We start from the raw sequence: 20,449 nt of genomic DNA, 5'->3' as shown, positions 1-20,449 counted from the left end.
TGATGACATCAATGCGGTTCAGAAGTAAAAGAAAAATACTTTTATTTGGATATTTAATCTCCAGACAAATAACATCAACAGCTTAATATACAGTAAAAGATGAATTAACCTTGCACAGACCTGTGACAGGCCCAGCCATTAATGGGATAAGCGAAGTCTATAAAAACTACTCCACAAAGTTGCTGATTATTTATCCCCAAGTTGCATAAAGAAGAAGATTTCTTAAACACCGTTGACAGTTCAGCGTTAATCACAAGAGACTGAAGACCCATGTCTTGGAAGAACACCCTCCTTAGGTGCTCGTCTTTCCTCAGATCCTAAAGCAGCACACCAGGCTCCAACAAGTCTCCAACAGCACTTCATTCAGCATCCTCCCAGAACACGCTGGAAACATTCAGAGAGACACATCTAGGACCGAGGAAGGATGGGGGGGGGGTCAATTTGCTCCAGCTGCTCTCACATCTCTGCTGTATCACCCTCAGATGGGATTCCAATCAAGGCAGAGCGTTTCCACACGCTTTCTAAAACTTGACTCAAAGATATCCTCATGGTATTTCTTCTTGATCTGAAAAAGACAAAACTTTTCAATCAATAACACAATTCAGTAAAGCTTTACACTCATTTGTCCTTGTATCTTTTAAACTACATGGCAATACTTATGGATGTAAATACTCACTCAACACGTAATCCATGCCCTTATACTATATCCACTTACCCCTGGAGAACTCACTTCACATACCTTATTCCTGTGTAAGCTAAACCCCATTACCATGTAATTACATAGCTGTTCCTGTTAAACTACCGAACAATACTGTTACTAAAGGTACTTCTTGGTTTAATTAGGGCCAACGTTCAGAGTAGATGCCTGTCCCACAACCATAGAGGATTGGAGACCGTGGCGTGTGCTCTGGTGTTAGTGATGGAGGGAAGCCCACCTTGAGCTGGGTGACGTATTCTTCTGCCTGAGCGGCGGTCACGAAGAGGCGCCTGGCCAGGATCTCCCGCACGGCCAGGGACACGGCGTACGCCATGTTCACCCCCCCAGACACATACAGATGCCCCCCCTGCTGGTGCAGAACGCCAAACACCTCCTCCGCCATCTCCTCCCTCAGGACGTCCTGGACGTAGACCTGCTCACAGGGGTCGGCGTTTTAGGCTGGATGCCAGTAGTGCTTTATGGTGGTTCATGTCATATGCACAAGATACAGGCATCATGTACAATGAAATGCTTAAAGTCAGTAGCAGTATAGTTGAAACAAATTATATAGTTGTTGAAGATTATGCATTAATTGCTAGAACTTCCTTTCATAACTCGCAAACCATAGCAAGCTGGCATCGGTAGAATTAAGTGCTGGAGTTTAAATTTGCAATACAGTTGCGCACCAGAAAACCCTGTTTTGAGCCAACCCAAGGGGGCGAAACTCTGACCCTGATAGAGAGCAAGCCACTGCTGGGGTCAGGCGTCGTACCTTGGCTTGACCTGGCTGACGAGAGTACGCTGAGGTGACATTCTTCAGGACCCCTCGTCTCCTCATCTCCAGCATCTCCTCCTTGTACAGGTGGTCCGTCTCTGAAGTCTGGCAGCCGAACACGAGACTCATCGGCGTTCCTTTGAATCCTGCAATGACCAATCAGTACATCGTGTCTCACTAAAATGTCACAACACTGTGGGTCTCAAATATAGTATTTCCTTCCCCAGGTGCTTGTGACGATGGGCTCAGTTGGCTTCATGTTCGGGAGTCTTCCAGCCTCTGTGGTTCATAGAAAACTACAACACTGGCTAAACCAATGCACACACACTCCATTACCTGGACATTTCATGTCATGCATCCTTTGTTGCCAGAACCCTCTGAAGGGGGCGATACCGCTGCCGGTTCCCACTAAGAGAACGGGGGCGCTGGGCTCGGCTGGGAGGTGAAAGCCACTGGAGCTGCAACCAATGAGAAATGACCCTGTTAAGTGGTGGCAAAATGAACCACAAAGACATGACCTGTTAAAGAAACACACCAACTTTCGGGGAAATTCGCTTATTTGTCATCTTCCCCAGAGTCAGATAACAAGATACATACCCTGCTCTTCTGTATGTGTGCAGTAGAAAGCAATGAGACCCGTTAGAGCCGTTAAGCCTAGCTTAGCTCAATCACTGGAAGTGGATTTGAAACATTAGCCTAGGCTTACAGCTCTAACGGGTTTTAATGCTTCCTACTGCACGCACAGAGAAGAGAAGAGTATGTATCTTCTTATCCGACTCTGGGGAAGATGGCAAATAAGCGAATTTCCCCAAAAGTTGGCGTGTTCCTTTGAGTGGTGGATGCATGGCATAATGAACCCAAACAATGTTGGAGTGAAATGAAAGTTGAAAGCAGGATGGAACACATCATATAACTGAGTTTGGCCTGAAGGTGGCAGCGTTGGCATATGGATTGGGCCCATACACACAATCCTTTCATGCAGAACATGAAATGGAGACATTTCTAAATAACATTACAGTACAATACAGTTTCAGTGACATCTTGCAATGGAAGTGTGTCACACTTTGCTGGCTATCCAACCAACACATCACACCTGCCCACACAGACAGACAAAGACACAATAGGCTAGGGGAAGAATGGCCTCACCCACGGTGCGAAGTTGAAAGCACTGGTCAAGAGTACAAAGGTAGGGGTTGATATCCGAGGCACTGCTGCCAGAGACCCTCCAGGTAGCAGCTCACACTAGAGCAGGTTTTCCTCTGCGGCTACTTGCTCATTTTACCACACTTCTTTGGTCAGTGTGTCATCTCTGTGACTGAAACCTTTACTACACTTCTCTGGTCAGTGTGTCATCTCTCTGACAAACCTTTACTACACTTCTCTGGTCAGTGTAGAACATCACATGATAAATACAGCCGTATGACCTATACCTTTGGATGTAACAGGGAACTAGGTCTCCTTCTGTGATGTTGTCCAGCCAGGTGCTGCAGACGCCGTGGTGCAGGGGACCTTCTCCATCTGGACCGACGAGAGACAGAAATTGTTAAGGTGCTTCCTACTGCACATCCATTCTGTGTCGTACTCACCAAAATGGCACCGGTGTTCACTGTGCTCTGCTACTGTACAGACCTGATCAGACACATCCCAGGCCATGAGAATCTGGCGTCAACAATACAGTACATGCATTCGTTCCATGTTCATGAGTAGAACAGCTTGTTTTGGCGCATGAACAAAGGGCCAGAATTAGTAGGATGGGTTGCAAACGAAGGTTGGGATCAGATGACTGGACTTGCTGTGTTTATACCTCCCAGATAGCAAGCGGATATGGGCCATATATGGGCCGGAACTAAGCCACAAGGGCCAGATCTGGCCTGTATATGGCCCAGATCCACTTTCTATCTGGGATTGGATTGGATTGGAAATGTTTATTTCAGTGTCATCATGCACCCCGGACAGGGCGCCCAGCCCACAAGGACTTACAGGACACATCGATAGTAAACATAGACACAAAGTCAAACACAATCATTCCACAACAGACATTCCATTGGAATCAAAAGTGAACTAATAGCTCCAGCCATCTTCTTCAAGCCATATTACATGTAAATCATTTTGCAGTTCTTAGAGTCCATGCTCTCTTAATAAAAGGTAGCAGTAGTGAAAATCTCTTCTCTGAACAGCCACTCTAGCTTTGCATCATCTCCTACCCAGAACAACTCTGGCTTCAGGTTTGGCATTTTTTCAAATAGAAATAGTCTGGGATCATCATATAATGGACAATGAAACATAAAATGAAATATAAAAAATCTGGGCTTGGCTTTGATAATGCAGCTCACCACAGCGGATGAGTGGAGTTGCCATGTACCTACCTTGGGTTCGATAGCTCACCACAGCTACCGTGAGGTGGAGCTCGTTGGGATGGAGCTCTGGGGAGGAGCTTATGGAATAGAGGCGGGGCTTCAGCAACGGTAGCTGGCTGAGGAGGAAGGCCTCTGGCGGTTCCAGGGAGGGAAACTCCTCCAGAACCTCCAGGAATGTGGGACACTTGAATGTCTTCCAGGTTGTATATCTCCGATAGTCCTAAAGGAAAACACCGCACACTCAATAAATGACAATAATATCAATCAACATCAGCGTTTTGACATCCTCTCAAAACTGAGGATTAGATCCATTACTGGGAACGTCCCAGGTAGACACCCAGGTAGACACCCCCAGGGGCTGGACCGTACACTGACGAGTCAGTCTCAAAACGCTTTGCTCAAATAGAGACTGAGGACTTTCATTCAGATTTTGTCGCTTAAAGTGGGTGGAAACTATTTGAAAGTTTAAAAAAAAGATTTGCATCGCAGAACCAACCCAAGAGAGTTTAGAAAAAAACGGCGTTGCAGAACCAATCCGAAGTCTTTAGAGCCTAGGGCGTAGGTTTGTTCAGGTCTGAAACAATCCAAAGCAGTAAGCGTAGTCTTGTTACCGGCCGTTCTAGCGACTATTTCAACATAGAAAACCCCAGACATTCGGAAGGAAGAGATCTCCCAATTGTCTGGTATCATGAAACTAGAGTGAACAGGTGCTCCCAGTGACATTTTAACTGGGTCTGTCCTGGGTCCTCTCCTGTTTTCCCTCTACATTACATCTCTGGGTTCTGTCATTCGCTCACATGGCTTCTCCTATCACTGCCATGCCGATGACACCAAACTGGTCCAGTCATTTCCCCCTTCTGACAGACAAGTGGAGACACGCATAGCTGGGTGCTTGGCTGACATCTCAGAGTGGATGGTGACATCACCTCAAGCTCAATCTGGACAAGACTGAGCTGCTGTTCCTCCCGGGGAAGGGCTGCCCGCACTGTGACCTGGCCATCACCATTAAAGACACAGTGGTGACACCAACTCAGACTGAGAGGAATCTGGGTGTGACCCTGGATGACCAAATGTCATTCTCTACACATATCACATCCGTTACACGCTTGTTTGCCGCAATCCAAGCTGGCCAGCAGGGACTAAACATGGGAAGACGTACACTGTGATGCGTAGCAAAATAATTCAGGTCCACTTCAGGTAGTCCGTTTGACCGTTTATTCCATCCAAAAACTACATATTCAAACTAACTGATACCAGATACAAATTAAAGTGCGTTTACGGTCAACAGAAAAATATGCACTTCCCGTGCTCACCCCCTCTCCTTGCCCAAGCCAACAGGTGAACAGGTGAGTGCAATAACCTATATTCACTCCTGTTGCCGTCCAAGCCCCTGTGAACACGCCCACCACCCAAGGTGACAGTGCGTGAACAACACAAGACTATAAAATATTGTGGACATACATACATGGCACCTACTGTACAACGCTCTTGCAGATTCATGCTCTACAACATCAGCAGGATTCGCCCTTTCCTCACTGATGAAATGGCGCAGGTCCTCATCCAGGCCCTTGTCATCTCCCGCCTGGACTACTGCAACTCCCTCCTCGCTCGGGCCCCGGCGTCAGCCATTAAAGCCCTGGAACTTGTCCAGAAAGCTGCTGCTTGCCTGGTGTTCAACCACCCCAGGTTCTCCCACACAACTTCCCTTCTCCTTTCTCTACACAGACTCGCTGTAGCAGCTCGCATCCAGTTTAAAACTCTGGTACTGTACTAGCTTAAAGGACAATGAAAGGAACAGCTCCCTTCTATCTCCAGGCCATGGTCAAACCCTACACTCCCTCCTGACCACTACGCTCTGCTACCTCGGGGCGACTGGTTGCCCCGTCACTCCGAGGCCCTGTGGTCGATCCGTTTTATTGGCCATGTATATGGTACACACATACTAGGAATTTGACAGTGCAAAGACATGACAGTGCAAATGCAGTACCAAAAACCATTACAAAAAATATAAAATATGATATACTGTTAAAAAAAAAAGGGAGGCAATTTACATACTATATACAGAATGGAGTGGTGAGTGTACAGTGTGCGTGCAGAGTGTAGTGTGATATATACAGAGTGTGCAATGTGTGTGTCGTTGAGGTATGTGGAACGATCAGAGGTCATGTGCAAGTGGTGTAGGGGGTATAGAGTCAGTGGGGGGGGGGGCGTCATGGGGGGATATGAGCCTTGTTAGTGAGTCTGATGGCCGTGGGAAAGAAGCTGTTTTTATGGCGTGTGGACCCGGTCCCGATGGACCGCAGTCTCCTGCCAGAGGGGAGTGGGTCAAAGAGACCGTAACCAGGATGGGAGGGGTCGGCAACAATCTTATTGGCCCGATTTAGGGTCCTGGAGGTGTGCAGGTCCTGTAGGGATGACATTCCCTATTTATTTATTTTTTTAAACTTGAAAGCCTGCAAAAAAAAGATAATTGGAGCTGTATCATGGTCTAACTATACTGCCCCCACAAGTCCCCTCTTCCATCTCCACATTTAAGAAAATGTTAAAACTTAAACTCTTAAATTCATATATTTAATCTGTTAGATCCCTACCATGTCCGAGATAGCTTAATGTCTGTGTATGATAGTATGTATGACTGTATGTATGTATGTATGTATGTATGCATGCATCCATGTATGTATGTATGTTACATGTACCTATGCATTGCATTGTCCACTGCTTGGCGCTGACTGGCTCCCCCTGTATTGCTCTGTTTGAATTTCTTTTACAGGCTCCCTCTATAAGCTTTCAATAGCTTTCTTGGGAGACCTGGTTCACACATGAGAATACCTATGCATATATATGTACGATTTCACTATGAGTGTATGTGTGAATAAAATCAAAATTCTACAGCCGATCAGCCTGTCAGTGGAGCGGATGATGCGCTGCAGTCTGCCCTTGTCTTTGTCCGTTGCAGCTTTTTCCCCACAGCCATCAGCCTTATCAACAAGCCTCCCCTCTGACTCTCCCCTCTGACTCTCTGACTCTCCCCCACCACCTGCAATTTTTGCACTAAGCCAACTACCACACTGACTCTTTTGTAGTCCAATTGCACTGCTAGTTTTTAGTTTGCTATTCTTCACTTTGCCTTCAGCACTAGATTATGCTCTTAGTCACTTGTTTTAGAAAGGAGATGCACTTGTGAATACTGGCAAGTAGTATAACACAGACTTTTCTTGCTTTAAATGCAATTATTGTAAGTGGCTTTGAATAAAAGTGTCAGCTAAATTACTGTAATGTAACTGAAAACTTGACCTTTACCCTCCGGGCCTCTTATCTGACTGACCTTTGCTAGGGTGAGCAGATGCTGGCGGTGCTCCTCCCGGCCCGCTATCTGAGAGAGCTTGTAGAGGAGTTTCTGAGAGGGGGGCGTGGTCACGTCCAAGAAGTAAGTAAGGGCCTGTGGCAAAGTGCACACTGGGATACGCTCCACAGTCTGCCAGCTTCTCCTCTCATCTAGTGAAGAACAGGAAACAACCGGCAAATCTCACATAACATATAACATGGCATAGATTTGAACTGCTAAATGGGGTGAAGACTTGACTGTTTTATACCTGTTGTACTCCAGACAGTTCTTTATACCTGACAAGGGGTTGTGGCAGTACTCCAGACGAAGGCTTTGGTTGGTTGGGGGAACATTGGGGAGGAACCTGAGGATGGCTGCAACTTGTTCTGGAAGATTCCCAGGGAATACACCCACATGATCCCCAGGAGAGAAGCCGAGATTCTCACCTGGTTCCTGCTCCAGCTCCACCAGGACAGTAGACCTATAAACAATGTGGTAAAACAACAGCAACATTAAGTGATAATCACACTTATTTTGTTTAAATCAATAATGTTTAGAGGGCGAAAGAGATGACTGCGCACTGATGTTGAGGTGAACGTTGAGGTCTCGGACAATCAGTGTCCGTGATCTAAACAATCCATTTTATAATAACAATTATTTCTCAACTATTTTAGATATGTATTTTACAACAGGGCTTAAAGATGTCAGATTTTCCTCCAAATAATGTAATTGTCTTTCTATGTACACCGTCTATGAAATTCTAACCCTAACCCTAACCCACTGGTTAACCAATGGTTACGCATGATTGTACAAACACACAACCTTGAGAGGGAGCTCTGCAGATTCTGCCGTCTCTTCAGTTTTATGGAGAGCACAGTCTTAGAATGGACCGCTCCCAGCGCTGTGTAAGAGAGAGCACAGGGGAGAATCACCCCCATCAAACTTGTACAGTATGTAAACAACAACTCTGGAATGTTAATGTAACCCCTAGTCCAATGTGGAGACATTTGACAAATGACATGTCTTCCATGCTGAAACCTAGTTCTGACTTAAAGGTGCTCTGTTGGATTAACTGCACTTTTTGTAAAAAAAAATCCAATATATACAATAAATAGGTCCAGGGGAGTCATAACTATCTGTACAGAAAATATAGCCAACGGTGTAGTGCCTGTGGAGCAAATGCAGAATTTCTATTATGAGCGAAGCCAGCCCGGCGCTGAACTCCACCCCCTGAACGGCACAGTATGGAGTGAAAATGCCCACTTGTTTATATCTGATATGCTGCACCACTGCCCCATCTAGTGTCCGGAAAAAATCGAACTGAGGACCTTTAAGCAAAAATAAAACAAAACAAAACAACTTCCATCTAGTATCGACGTTCCAGTGATTTGATCCCCTTCTAGAGGTTTGCTTCTTTAGGTCGGTGGTTTCAGAGGTTTGCAGGGATACTAGGATATCAGTGTGCCTTCTGGAGGTGAGTATATTAGAATATCAGTGTGCCTTCTGGAGGTGAGTATATTAGAATATCAGTGTGCCTTCTGGAGGTGAGTATATTAGAATACCAGTGTGCCTTCTGGATGTGAGTATATTAGAATATCAGTGTGCCTTCTGGATGTGAGTATATTAGGATTTGAGTCCTTCTGGATGTGAGTATATTAGGATTTGAGTCCTTCTGGATGTGAGTATATTAGGATATCAGTCCTTCTGGATGTGAGTATATTAGGATATCAGTCCTTCTGGAGGTGAGTATATTAGGATATCAGTGTGCCTTCTGGACGTGAGTATATTAGGATATCAGTGTGCCTTCTGGAGGTAAGTATATTAGGATATCAGTGTGCCTTCTGGAGGTAAGTATATTAGGATATCAGTGTGCCTTCTGGAGGTAAGTATATTAGGATATCAGTGTGCCTTCTGGAGGTGATGGGTACAGTATATTAGGATATCAGAGTGCCTTCTGGAGGTGTTGGGTCCAGTACCTGCGCTGCGGTCCAGGGTGTGACCGTCCAGAGCAATGCGGTACCTGAGGGGGTTCCAGGACCTGAACACTCGCTCTGCCCCGGGCAGCAGGAAGCTGGGCTCAACGTGGATGCTGAACTCCTCACAGGTGTCCTACCATCCATACAACATACACAATATATATACACTACTTAATGGCTCACTGTCATTTCACCAAGAGTCATTATAGATAGATGAGGATATGATAAGGACAAACTGCCAACCAGGTCCTGTTGTTAATGAGCCTTCTTGGTGCAACAGACGCTACCTGTGACTGATGTGGTCCTATTTCACTGAATCTAGAAAGTATCCATCTACTATATCTATCTACCTGAATCAGTGCACACCTGATTAGATAATGCCTTGACTGGTAGATTTTACCCTAGCCCTGTTCCAGGGCGGTATACTATTCGGGGCTATACCCCGGTATACCACCCTGCCAGGGACCATTCATTGCGCTATAGACTTTTTTCACTCGGTCTACATTACTGCATCTACAGACAATATTATTTTGTTACTCTCCTAAGTGAAGACATTTTTCTCTGGGGAGGCTACAGTTATAGCCCCCCACCTTTTAAATAACACATATCCACCGATATCCACTCAGCTGTTGTGGTATCCACTAGCCTGGCTTCGTGACCCTAATCACGTGATCGCACATGCTGTTTCTCCATGTGGAGAGAGATCACGTGATTAGGGCTGCAAGGCTAATAATCACTGTTTTGTTTTTAATCACCAGATGATCCTCAGATGACCTTCCCTGGTTTAGTTACCTTGAGGGCCACAGGAGCCCACGCCAAAAATGACTCCTCCTCTCCATTCATCTCATCCCCCTCGCCAACGGGCGTCACTCGCAGCCCGCCCAGCTCCTGCAGCTTGGCATCCACCGTGTGGGCGAACGCACAGAACTGTGGGTATATCCTGGAGCCCAGCCCAAACACACAGTACCTGGATGTTCAGGGAGAAGATATGTTTCACAACCGGGGAGAGAGACATCTGATTTTACTGACTGGTAGTTATTTCCAGTGATGATTGAAACGTTGGGGCCCTATGCTTGGGATCTCTAGTCAGTCCCAATCATTTAAACAAAAACCAGAGATGCAGTATTTGAAGTTTTATGCTAATTGAAAAGAATGATGAACCAACCAATAGTTTTGATACTCACCTCAAGCTGTTACCAAGATGCTGCACAGAGAAAAGCTTCTCCTTGAAACTCTGGAGAGGGAAAAGATGAAAGATTTGATCACTTGTTAACTTTTGAGACAATGTGCTTTATAAAAATCAAATAAATAAATAAAAGAGTGATGGAAATAAATTATGCCTGATACATCACTGTCTCTCACACACACACACACACACACACACACACACACACACACACACACACACACACACACACACACACACACACACACACACACACACACCCACACACCTTTCCATTTGCAGGGGGGCTTCCATTCCCAAAGGTGCTTGTTACCACAATCAACAGCCTCTCATTGTCCAAGTCACAGAGGTTGTAGTCTTCCATACAAAGCAGCTGAGGGCATATGGTAAAATAATTCAGGGTATTTATACATTATTTTGGTTAACTTGATAACTTGTCAAGGGCTGTGAAAACTATAAAGTAAACTAGAGAAGAAACCAGGCCAGGTCAAGCCTGGCTTATGTGCGTGGCTGACTTGTTTCTGTTCAGGACTGGTAGGACGGAAGCTAGTCATGCCACTGAAATAGCTGTGAATTGAAATGACATGAAATAATGTCTGATAAATTAAGATAAGTCTTGTCGCCTGGACACATCAGTTTCAATGCTTCCAATGCTAATCCAGCACAATTAGAGTGGGATAGCCAGTTAGTTCATTAGCTCACAACAGCTAGCAGCAGCTTCCATAACATTAATGCTAGCGGCCAGTGGCTAAAGCAGTTACACTGATGATTCCTCTAACATTACCTATTTTGCTGCAATTGGTTCAACTTCTGTTTCTGGACAAAGGTAAGGGATAAGACCAGATAACACAAGGCTGGGGGTCCCCGATGGACGAGTTGGCAGACCTCTGGCGGAATATAACACAAGGCTAGCGGCCTACAGCGGGTCCCCGATGGATGCTCCACCACTATTCCACCGGTAGTTTATTGTCTATATTCTAGGCCCATTGGCCCTAGGCTTATGGATTTCTATTGCTAAGTGACCGTTCGATATTTAGGTGGGGGGGGGGGGTTGAAAAAGGGGGGAGGACATGGTGATTTTTTTTGAGTGCTGGGGAGGGCAAAGTATTTTATTTTGAGATGGGGGGGAGGCCATATAAAGTTTGGCATCTGCCTCGCAAAATGCCTCGGGGGTCCTTCATTATGCTTCAGCTGGCACAGCTCGAAACGAGATGGGTCTGACTATGTGAAACTACGTATTGAGAAGGTAGCTACACCAACACCGTTTCAGGGGAGCACACAGTGACATCTAGCGACTAGCGGTCAGAGTTTATCTAGCTGTACAGGCTAGAATGGGGGGTATAATAGTTGAAACTGTTAATATTTTGTGGATGGGAAGCCGACAGATGAACATGAATGAAAAGTCTTTGGTAGGCCTACTGCTGATTAATGTACAGAAGTCACGTCGGTTGGGTGATGATGAGGACGAGGTTGATACAGGTAACGTTGTAGCTCTGTATAGAATGGTAGATGCATACTGGCAAATGGTTTAATGCTTTTTGGCGTCTAAATATTACATTTTGGCATATGAAATAAGACCCACCACCCTTCGAACTCGCAACCTTTGGCATGGGAGGTGGACGCCCTATTCACTATACTACCGAGGAACTTGATATTGTGCAATGTCGTAGTAGGTTTATTTTGATGTGCTGGGACCATTTCTATCTTTGGTGCGTGTGTCACGCACAAAAATATTATGTAGGCCTAAACTAGAGTTGAAATTGTTGTAAATGCATGACAGATTTTCTCAAGGCTACCTGTCAGACAAGAAAGGTGATGTAATTGATTTCTTACCCTGCAGTTGAAGGCACTATTAAACATTGTGTGGAGCTTCTGGGCGAACGTCTGAGACTTTCCTGTTTCCGAGGCGTACAGAACCGTGCATGTCACTCTGCTGGCCAGAACTCTCCTCATTAACGCTGAGGAGAAGAACGCCGCCCTGCAGGACATAGGGTATAATACATCTACGTTAACTAAGCAGCTTAAAAGATACAGTACCTTATAAACATTTTAATTAATGTCTTTTGATGCCCATCACAGAACAGTGAGTACATATTTGCATGTCCATAGCCATTAGGAGCAAACTGTGGTGAAAGATTAAAAGCTTGGCACAGTCTGGCTGTAGAATAAACATGTACAGAAGGGTCAGAGGTCAAATAAATCACAATACTGTCAGAGTGAATACACTTCACAAGTCACCTTTGTTGCCATGACAACTAAAAGGAGATTGCAGTGCAGCCCAGTGACTTTAAGATCAGTGTCAGTTTGTTGAAAGAGTGACTGAAAAAGTCTTTCAATTGTGAACTGAAACATCAAATCTCATCCCGAACTGATGGAGTGTGAAAAGGAGATGACTGGATGTCCCGGACCTCACCTGGCCACGGCTTTGAAGCTGGTCTTCCATCTCTGCGTGATCTTCCTCTCATTGCTCCAGTTATGAGTGATCCAGGGGTCAGGCTACACACAGACAATAAGATGAATCCCACGCACACACACACCAGTACATATGGTAAAAGCCCTGAATTCAGTTACGTCAACATGCAGCGACTTGAATCATTGAATGGAGTGCAGTTGGCTTATTCAGCTCTCTCTGTAATATTTTGCTGGTTTTAAACTGCTCACTTCACAGTTGGCACAAGATCAGTACCTGGTAGTAGTAGAAAGGGGAGAGGATGTAGCTGAGCATCTCCTGGTGGAACACGGGCGTGAGGGAACCAGACATGGGGGGAACCAGCCAGACCCAGTCTGCCGGGCACCCCCCGCGCAGCCGAAACTCACACTCCATGTGCTTCATGAAGGACTCTGTTGCAGTGTGGTGGTCAGTGATGGTCACATTGTTTTTCTGCATCCGAATGGGAGGAAGGGGAGTAACTTTTTTTTTTAAATTTCAGGCCATTTCAATGTTTTTGGAATCAAGACACGATATTGGGCTGACACTGGGAATATGGAAATGTTTTCTGGCTGTTTGTTACTCATGGCTAGGGACAGCCCACCTGAAAGCTGTGGATCACCGCAACATTAACGGCCACCAGCGCCTGGTCCTTCCACAGCGAGGACAGCCTCTGTGTGTCCAGGCCCATCAGGAGACCCACCTTCTGCAACGACCAACCAAGACGTCTTCAACCACCAACCCACCGTCACGCAGTTGGCACCGTGCCCACGTCCGCGTGGCAGAAGTCAGAGCTGGAGCCGGACCATACCTCCAGAATGTTGTAGCGCTGACGGTCACAGAAGTCCCTCACTCCGATCTCTGTTCCCATGTACCAGCCGCTGAACGGACACGCGGTGAACTCCAACCCACCCACCTCCAACAGCATGCTGGACACCGCAGGCACAGCGTACCACTTCAGGCCCAGGTCTCCGAACCATTCGTACCTTGGAGGAAGGGGACATGTGTAGGTTGAAAAACGGCAGAGCCTAGTTTTGTACATCAGTGTGCTATAGGATACTGGTCAGATTAGATAGATACTTTATTGACCCCCCTACGGGGAAATGTGGTGATTCAGCAGTGGAAGTTACAGCAGGGTTGGAAAAGAAAAACCCTAGATGCAGAGTAGTAAGCATACAAAATAAGAAGAGAAGGGACTATATACATCCAAATGTATAGCATGTGTACAGTATAGAATAAAGAATATATGCATGTACATAAATACATCCAGTCTGTATAAGTCTAGGAGTATACATACATACATACATACATACATACATACATACATACATACATACATACATACATCCAGGCTGAGTAGATATATGTAGTAAAACTGTTACGGCTCGCATGCCCTCGCCTCCACAACCGCCTCCCTCTCTCCCCTCTGGGCCCGCTGCGCGCTCGGGGCGTCCTACGCGCTCTACCGCACGTCGCATCGGCCCGGGCATACAACGCTCTGACTCTCCGGAGTTTCCCCCCACTACCGGGCGTTCCCCGTCTCCGGCCAGCTCCGCGGACTCGGCAGTCTCCTCCCTCTCCGGTGACGAAGAGTCGGATCCCGACATGCCCAGCACATCAGCCCGTGCGCAAAGACAAGAACGGCGCGCTCGTCTCCGACGATGACGCGGGCGCGGCTCTACTCACCGGTTTCCAATTATCATCACCACACCTGTCCCTCGTTCTGCAATCACCTTCAACCTCTACAAGAACCTGGTCTACACTCCACTCATCGCCAGATCTTACCATAAACTCTTGTGGTAAAGTATAGCCTAGCCTACATTCTCCTTACCCCTATTTTGTAGTGTTTTTTCCCGTTCCCCGTTTGTGATTACTCTCACTCACCCTGCCTCCCCTCCTCATCTCTCCAGTTTCTGCCTGACCCACGCCTGTACGATTACCCTGCTCCTGCCTGACCATCGCCTGTACGACAACCCCGCTCCTGCCTGACCATCGCCTGTACGACAACCCTGCTCCTGCCTGACCATCGCCTGTACGACAACCCCGCTCCTGCCTGACCATCGCCTGTACGACAACCCCGCTCCTGCCTGACCATCGCCTGTACGACTACCACGATCCTGCCTGACCATCGGCTGTACGACTACCACATCCCCCTTTGTGATCTTATTAAATCGCCCCTCCGGGCTTTACCGTTCCTTGCCTCCTCCTTTCCTGTTGCGCCTGGGTCCCAAACCGAACCCTAACAAAAACACATGTATACCTATATACATGAACACCTCCACAACACTCGGAAATGCTCAGGCACTGTTATACAGCCTGCTGGCTGCTGGTAAAAAGGAACGTCTGAACCGCTCCGTATTGCACCTGGGGGGGATGAGCGTGCGGCTAAGAGTCCTCCCCCTCCGCCACAGCTCGTCATGGAGGGGAGGGGAGGGGTTGTCTAGGATACACTTCAGTTTGTCCCTCATCCTCCTCTCTGCCACAGACTCCAGACTGTCCAGTTGTTGCCCCACAACGGAGCCGGCCCTCCTCACCAGCTTGTTCAGCTTGTTTGACTCCCCAGACTTGATGCTGCCTCCCCAGCAGGCGACGAAAAGATCAGTGTGCTGATACCAGACTGGTAGAACATCCTCAGCAGCCTGCTACACACATCAAAGGACCTGAGTCTCCTGAGGAAGAACAGTCTGCTCTGTCCTTTCCTGTAGACGGCCTCAGTGTTGTCAGTCCAGTCAAGTTTGTTGTACAGTCCAGTCCAGGTACACTCCCAGGAACTTGTATGAGTCCACCATCTCAACTTCCTCCCCCCGGATGGTGATGGGGGTTGGAGGCCTCTTGTTCCTTTTGAAGTCCACCACCAGTTCCTTGGTCTTGCTGATGTTGAGTTGGAGCTGGTTCTCCTCAGACCATTCAACAAATCTTCTGATCACATCCCTGTACTCCTCCTCATCGTCTGCCCTGAGGCAGCCCACGATTGAGGAGTTGTGCGAGAACTTCTGGAGGTGGCACGCTCCAAAGTTGTGACTGAAGTCGGAGGTGTAGAGTGGGAACAGGAAAGGTGACAGCACTGACAGGACTGTTCCTTGGGGGGCGTCTGTGTTGCTTATGACCACATCTGACAGACAGCCCTGCAGACGGACATACTGTGGCCTGCAGGTGAGGTAGTCTGTGATCCAGGCCACCATGTCATGGTCTACCTGTGGTCTACGGTCTACCCGTAGTTAATGCTATTGTATATAAGGATTTTGACCTAACACCATTTGAAATACACAATATACAATACAATATATCTTAAGTTACTTAGCTTAACCAAGCACTAACTAGCATCATTTCAAACACAACAGGTTCATGCATTGCATAAAAACAACTAAGATTGGTCTGTGGTGGAACATTCAACCCCCAATTGTACACATACATACATTATGTATTACATAGTCTGAGATCTTGATTTGATAGAACTGTTCTTTTTTCCTTTTGAAGGTGCCGAGACCCTTAATTCTACTTGTATTATTTTTGGAATAAATAAACACTGAATGACCATTAGATGTATTGGGTAACTAAGTATTGGGGCTTCCTAGGTATGGTTTGGGAAACAATTTGGGACAAAGGAATGTGGAATGCAGACATGTTTTCTACAGCTTCAAGTATTCCCAGGCATTTCCAAGAATTGTGGAGTGCCAGATTTGGAAGCTGCCTTTATATCTGAAGAGACAAGGTAAGTCTTTGTACTGAGTTAATTAGCTACCAAGGAATTCAGGTGCAGACAGTCTTTCTACATTATCAAGGCTAGTGTGAAGGTCTTCTATCGATGTAAAAGAGAAAATAATGTAATTCCTATGTCAATTCTGAGTTCTCCGTTTCCCATAAGACGTACAGTAGGTAATAGTGTGATCATTAAAGTGATATTTCAGCATTTTAAAGAGCAGCTGGATGGGTGTTAAAGGAGTAGTAAAGGGAAAATGCATGTTTAGCCCTGTTTTACGGTTCTTATGATCATATAATGGTTCAGATCAAAACATTGACAAAACTAGCACTTTTGAGAAAATCTGATAATTGCTCTACCACCGTTTAGGTTATACAATGGATGTGGGTGGGCACCTTAAAAAATCATTGAAAAACATGTTAAACTCTCAGTTTCAAAGACAAGAAGCTCACCGAGGGGGTAATTGGTGTCCGTTCTGACATCGCCGCAAATTATGAATCCTGTAGGGTTTTATTGAACATCTTATGAAATCCATTGACTTGTATTAAAGCGACCGTTGTAGATGTGTAGATCAATCCGCAGAGGCGATTCTGGAAGCGGAACTACTTACAGTAGCTATTGTTATTGTTTATGTTGCTAGGCTACCTAGTTTGCGGAGGTTTACACACGTATGTGCTGCGACTACATAGTTCTATGCTAAATAATTAAAAAAGCCTTTCCAGATGAACTAGAATCTTGCTTTATGGCAAATGATATGTCAGAACGCCGACTACCACCTCGGTGAGTTTCTTGTCTTTAAAATTGAGAGTTTAACATGTTTTTTGAATGATTTTTCTAGGTGCCCACCCACATCCATTGTATGACCAAAACGGTGGAAGAGCAATTATCAGACATTCTGATAATTGCTAGTGCTAGTTTTGTCAACGTTTTGATCTGAACCATTGTATATGATCATAAGTAACCTTAAAACAGGGCTAAACATGCATTTTCCCTTTACTACTCCTTTAACTTCTTGCTCGTTTGAATGACAATGTGTTCTAAAATGTTTCTTTGCCAAAGATCAATATTTCCATTAGTCTGTAGGACAGGTTTAGGTTTTCATATAAGAAGACTATCCAACTTACACTGGTATCACTAAAAATGCTGAGTTCAGTTGTTTTATCTGTGTCTCCGTTTGGTGTGGTAAGGTGAAGTGAGCATCCTAACTTCTCATATACCTAAATGAGCCGTACCTGGGGCATGAATGCACAAGCAATCAGAAAAAACACTCATGTGCGAGAGCCACCCAGCTGCCAGACAGAGTCTGTGAATGGGAGCAGCAAGGATGCAACGGATGCTACATGGACATAAAGGTTAAAAGGTCACTCACTGTGGGTGTTCCATGGGAACCTCTAGAATTAAATGTGGAGGAATATCATAAATGTCCGGATCCTCTCCGTTGGCTTGCAACACCAGAGGCAACATATCAAAGACGCCATATTTTGGTCTCCATCCAAGCTGGATACAAACCTTTCAGGGCACAGCAGAACAACAATATTACAATTTCATCATATTCTGAATGGATCTTTGTGAAAAGACTCAGATCTGAGTCTTTAACAAATCCTTAAGTATGGATCGTTTGGATTGATTGAAGGTACCTGAGTGAACTCCACACTAGAGGGATCTCCCTGGATGCTGCCATCAGACATCCGGTACCCGGCATACTTCAGCAGCTGGCTGTTCCACACGCGGAAATCTGTCCTGCCAGTCCTTCTCTGACGGAAGATACTGATGGCAGACCTTAAAGAAACACATACAGAGAGACAGAATGAAAGAAAGAGTAGAATGAGTTCATACTTAGCTCTGCTCATCAGTCTCTGTCCAGGCGGGCAAACGGGTTAGTCAGATACAACTGCTTTATTTTAGAAATACCCTCTGAGCAAAGTAGAATGCAATCCGAAATCTACTTTCATATTTGTCCGATTTTCAATTTTTCCATGCAACTTATTGAAACCTATTATTGACTAGTCCTGGCCTCTAACTGGCCAACGAGGAGTGTGGGAGAGGTTACACTACCCTGACCCCTAAACTTAGTAAGATAATGTGATTGAAGCAGATCGCTCAAACAAAAGGACTGTGGCTTTAACTCCAACATTCTACAGTATCTTACAGACAGAAAAACATGTGGGCACATTACTTTACCTCAGGTTGCCTCCATTTGTGGCGTAGTCCAGGTGTTCACACAACAGATCAAACATGTGCTGAGTAGTAGTGCACTTCCTGCCATCAAAAACCTGCAAGATCCCCCCACCCCGGGATTTTTTTTTAATATTTTTTTTATTTTTTTATCTCACAAACATCCAGATACCAAGAATCTATCACTTCCCAAGACCCAAATGCACAACCTCCCAGTTCTCTCACCTGTAAGTTAGACCACTGGATCCTGCCGATGCACCTGGGAGCGTTCCTCCATGCTTGTTTGGCCCCAAATGACAGTTCTTCCCTGGTTAGCTCATACGTTCCAGTGGTATCAATTTCCATAGAAATAGTCTCCAGTCTTGCAAGGTGATCCTCAGTTTTGGGACTACGTATTGGGAATGAATAATCAGTAACTCTAAGTCTAAGTTATGGTTTCATACATCATGTGTTATGTTCAACAGTAGAAAAAAGTCTAGCCTTCATTAGAGAAGTGACAGAGTGAAAGCAGTACACTATAGAATATAGAATATAGTGTACTGCACTATAGAATATAGTGTACTGCAACACGAACTGATCACATGCACACGTATACACTAGTAGTATAAACATGTGCAGTAGCCTTACACAGTGCAGAGAAAATATCCTGCTTATGCTTAACACTTATACCCTTAACACTTATGATCTCTGTGTTGTTAACATATGCACAACTGTGTTTCAGAATGTGATACTTACCTTTTCTGTGACTTGTAATACTGGTTAATGAAGTCAGTAGCCTGAGCAATGATCTCGGTGGGGGCATCTGGTGCCACTTTGGGGAATCGAATAAGTGTTTTGGGGGTCATCAATGAGCCCTTACACACACTCGATTCACATGCCTGATTCTGCATTTAAGAATTGAAAATGTAAAGGGCGTTTAATTAACAGGATGTAGAATTAACTATTCTTCAGTTATAAGAATGAGCTGCTTGACTGCTTCGAGTCGACAGGCAAACTCAGTAGCCTAAGTTCAGACAGGCAAACTCAGTAAGTTTAGAAAAGTTATATAAATGTATAAAGCTTAGCCTAGAAAAGTTATATAAATGTATAAAGCTTAGCCTACCTTGAGAGCCCGACTGTGCAGCGTGTCCCAATGGCATGATCCCTCTCTGGCGTTGTTGACAGTTATAGAAAACGGACACGCTTCCAACTGGGAACAAATATCAAAATATAGACGATAAGTTGTAGGTTGTACGCTACGTCGTTCTTAGAACTTCTTACAAATTGTCAAATTATATCGTAGGCCTATAAATTAAAGATGATAGGCTAACAACAACAGTAGCAGTAACAATAATATCCATTTAATATAACTGCTCATTTAGTAATCACATTTTCAGGAATCAAAGCATTGCCATCGATTATTAATCATGTAGCCTACCTTCTTTGGCGCAGCCTGTTGGGGCGTTTGGAATTTGTCATCTTGAAGCACTTTCATCTCCTTGATAAAGTAGGCTAAGCCTATGCAACATTCAACATGTAGCCTACAAATCGTATTTCATATAGCCTACAAATTTAAATGTTGGGTAGGCTTATAGATCATTAGAAATAGTCAAAATAACAACGTTGCTGAGTATGATGCTTTCAATTTGACTGCATCGTTCTCTCACAGGAAACAATAGCTGGTGTAGGTATTAGGCCTATAGCTGGGTGTAACAGCCTAAAAGTCAGGCTACCAATTGTTCCCATAGCCTATATATAGGCCTACACCCCCTTGAACACAAAGTAGGGATACGTCGCGTCATCCCCTCACATTAGGCTATGTCCAGACAGGTGTTACAATGATGTGTGTGT

The 20,449-nt window shown here is 45.3% G+C and overlaps 1 protein-coding gene across 1 annotated transcript; it reads right to left on the bottom strand.

Moving 5' to 3' along the window:
• Window positions 1-435: 435 nt before the first annotated feature.
• On the bottom strand, window positions 436-19,464 carry nos2b (nitric oxide synthase 2b, inducible; the record flags this gene model as incomplete). The annotated part of the gene is made up of 23 exons (XM_084459215.1): window positions 436-565; window positions 936-1,130; window positions 1,470-1,618; window positions 1,809-1,930; window positions 2,903-2,990; window positions 3,839-4,049; window positions 7,155-7,324; window positions 7,451-7,635; window positions 7,977-8,055; window positions 9,131-9,263; window positions 9,923-10,097; window positions 10,315-10,364; window positions 10,585-10,689; window positions 12,150-12,294; window positions 12,730-12,812; window positions 13,003-13,197; window positions 13,349-13,450; window positions 13,556-13,730; window positions 17,814-17,953; window positions 18,082-18,223; window positions 18,626-18,717; window positions 18,845-19,007; window positions 19,355-19,464. 23 exons carry the CDS (start codon window positions 19,462-19,464, stop codon window positions 479-481), a joined length of 3,096 nt encoding a protein of 1,031 aa, XP_084315341.1. The 3' UTR covers window positions 436-478.
• Between the last annotated feature and the right edge of the window lie 985 nt (window positions 19,465-20,449).

Source organism: Borostomias antarcticus (genome assembly GCF_949987555.1).
Source record: "Borostomias antarcticus genome assembly, chromosome: 1".
NCBI lineage: Eukaryota > Metazoa > Chordata > Actinopteri > Stomiiformes > Stomiidae > Borostomias > Borostomias antarcticus.
This window is presented reverse-complemented; position numbering and strand designations above follow the sequence as displayed.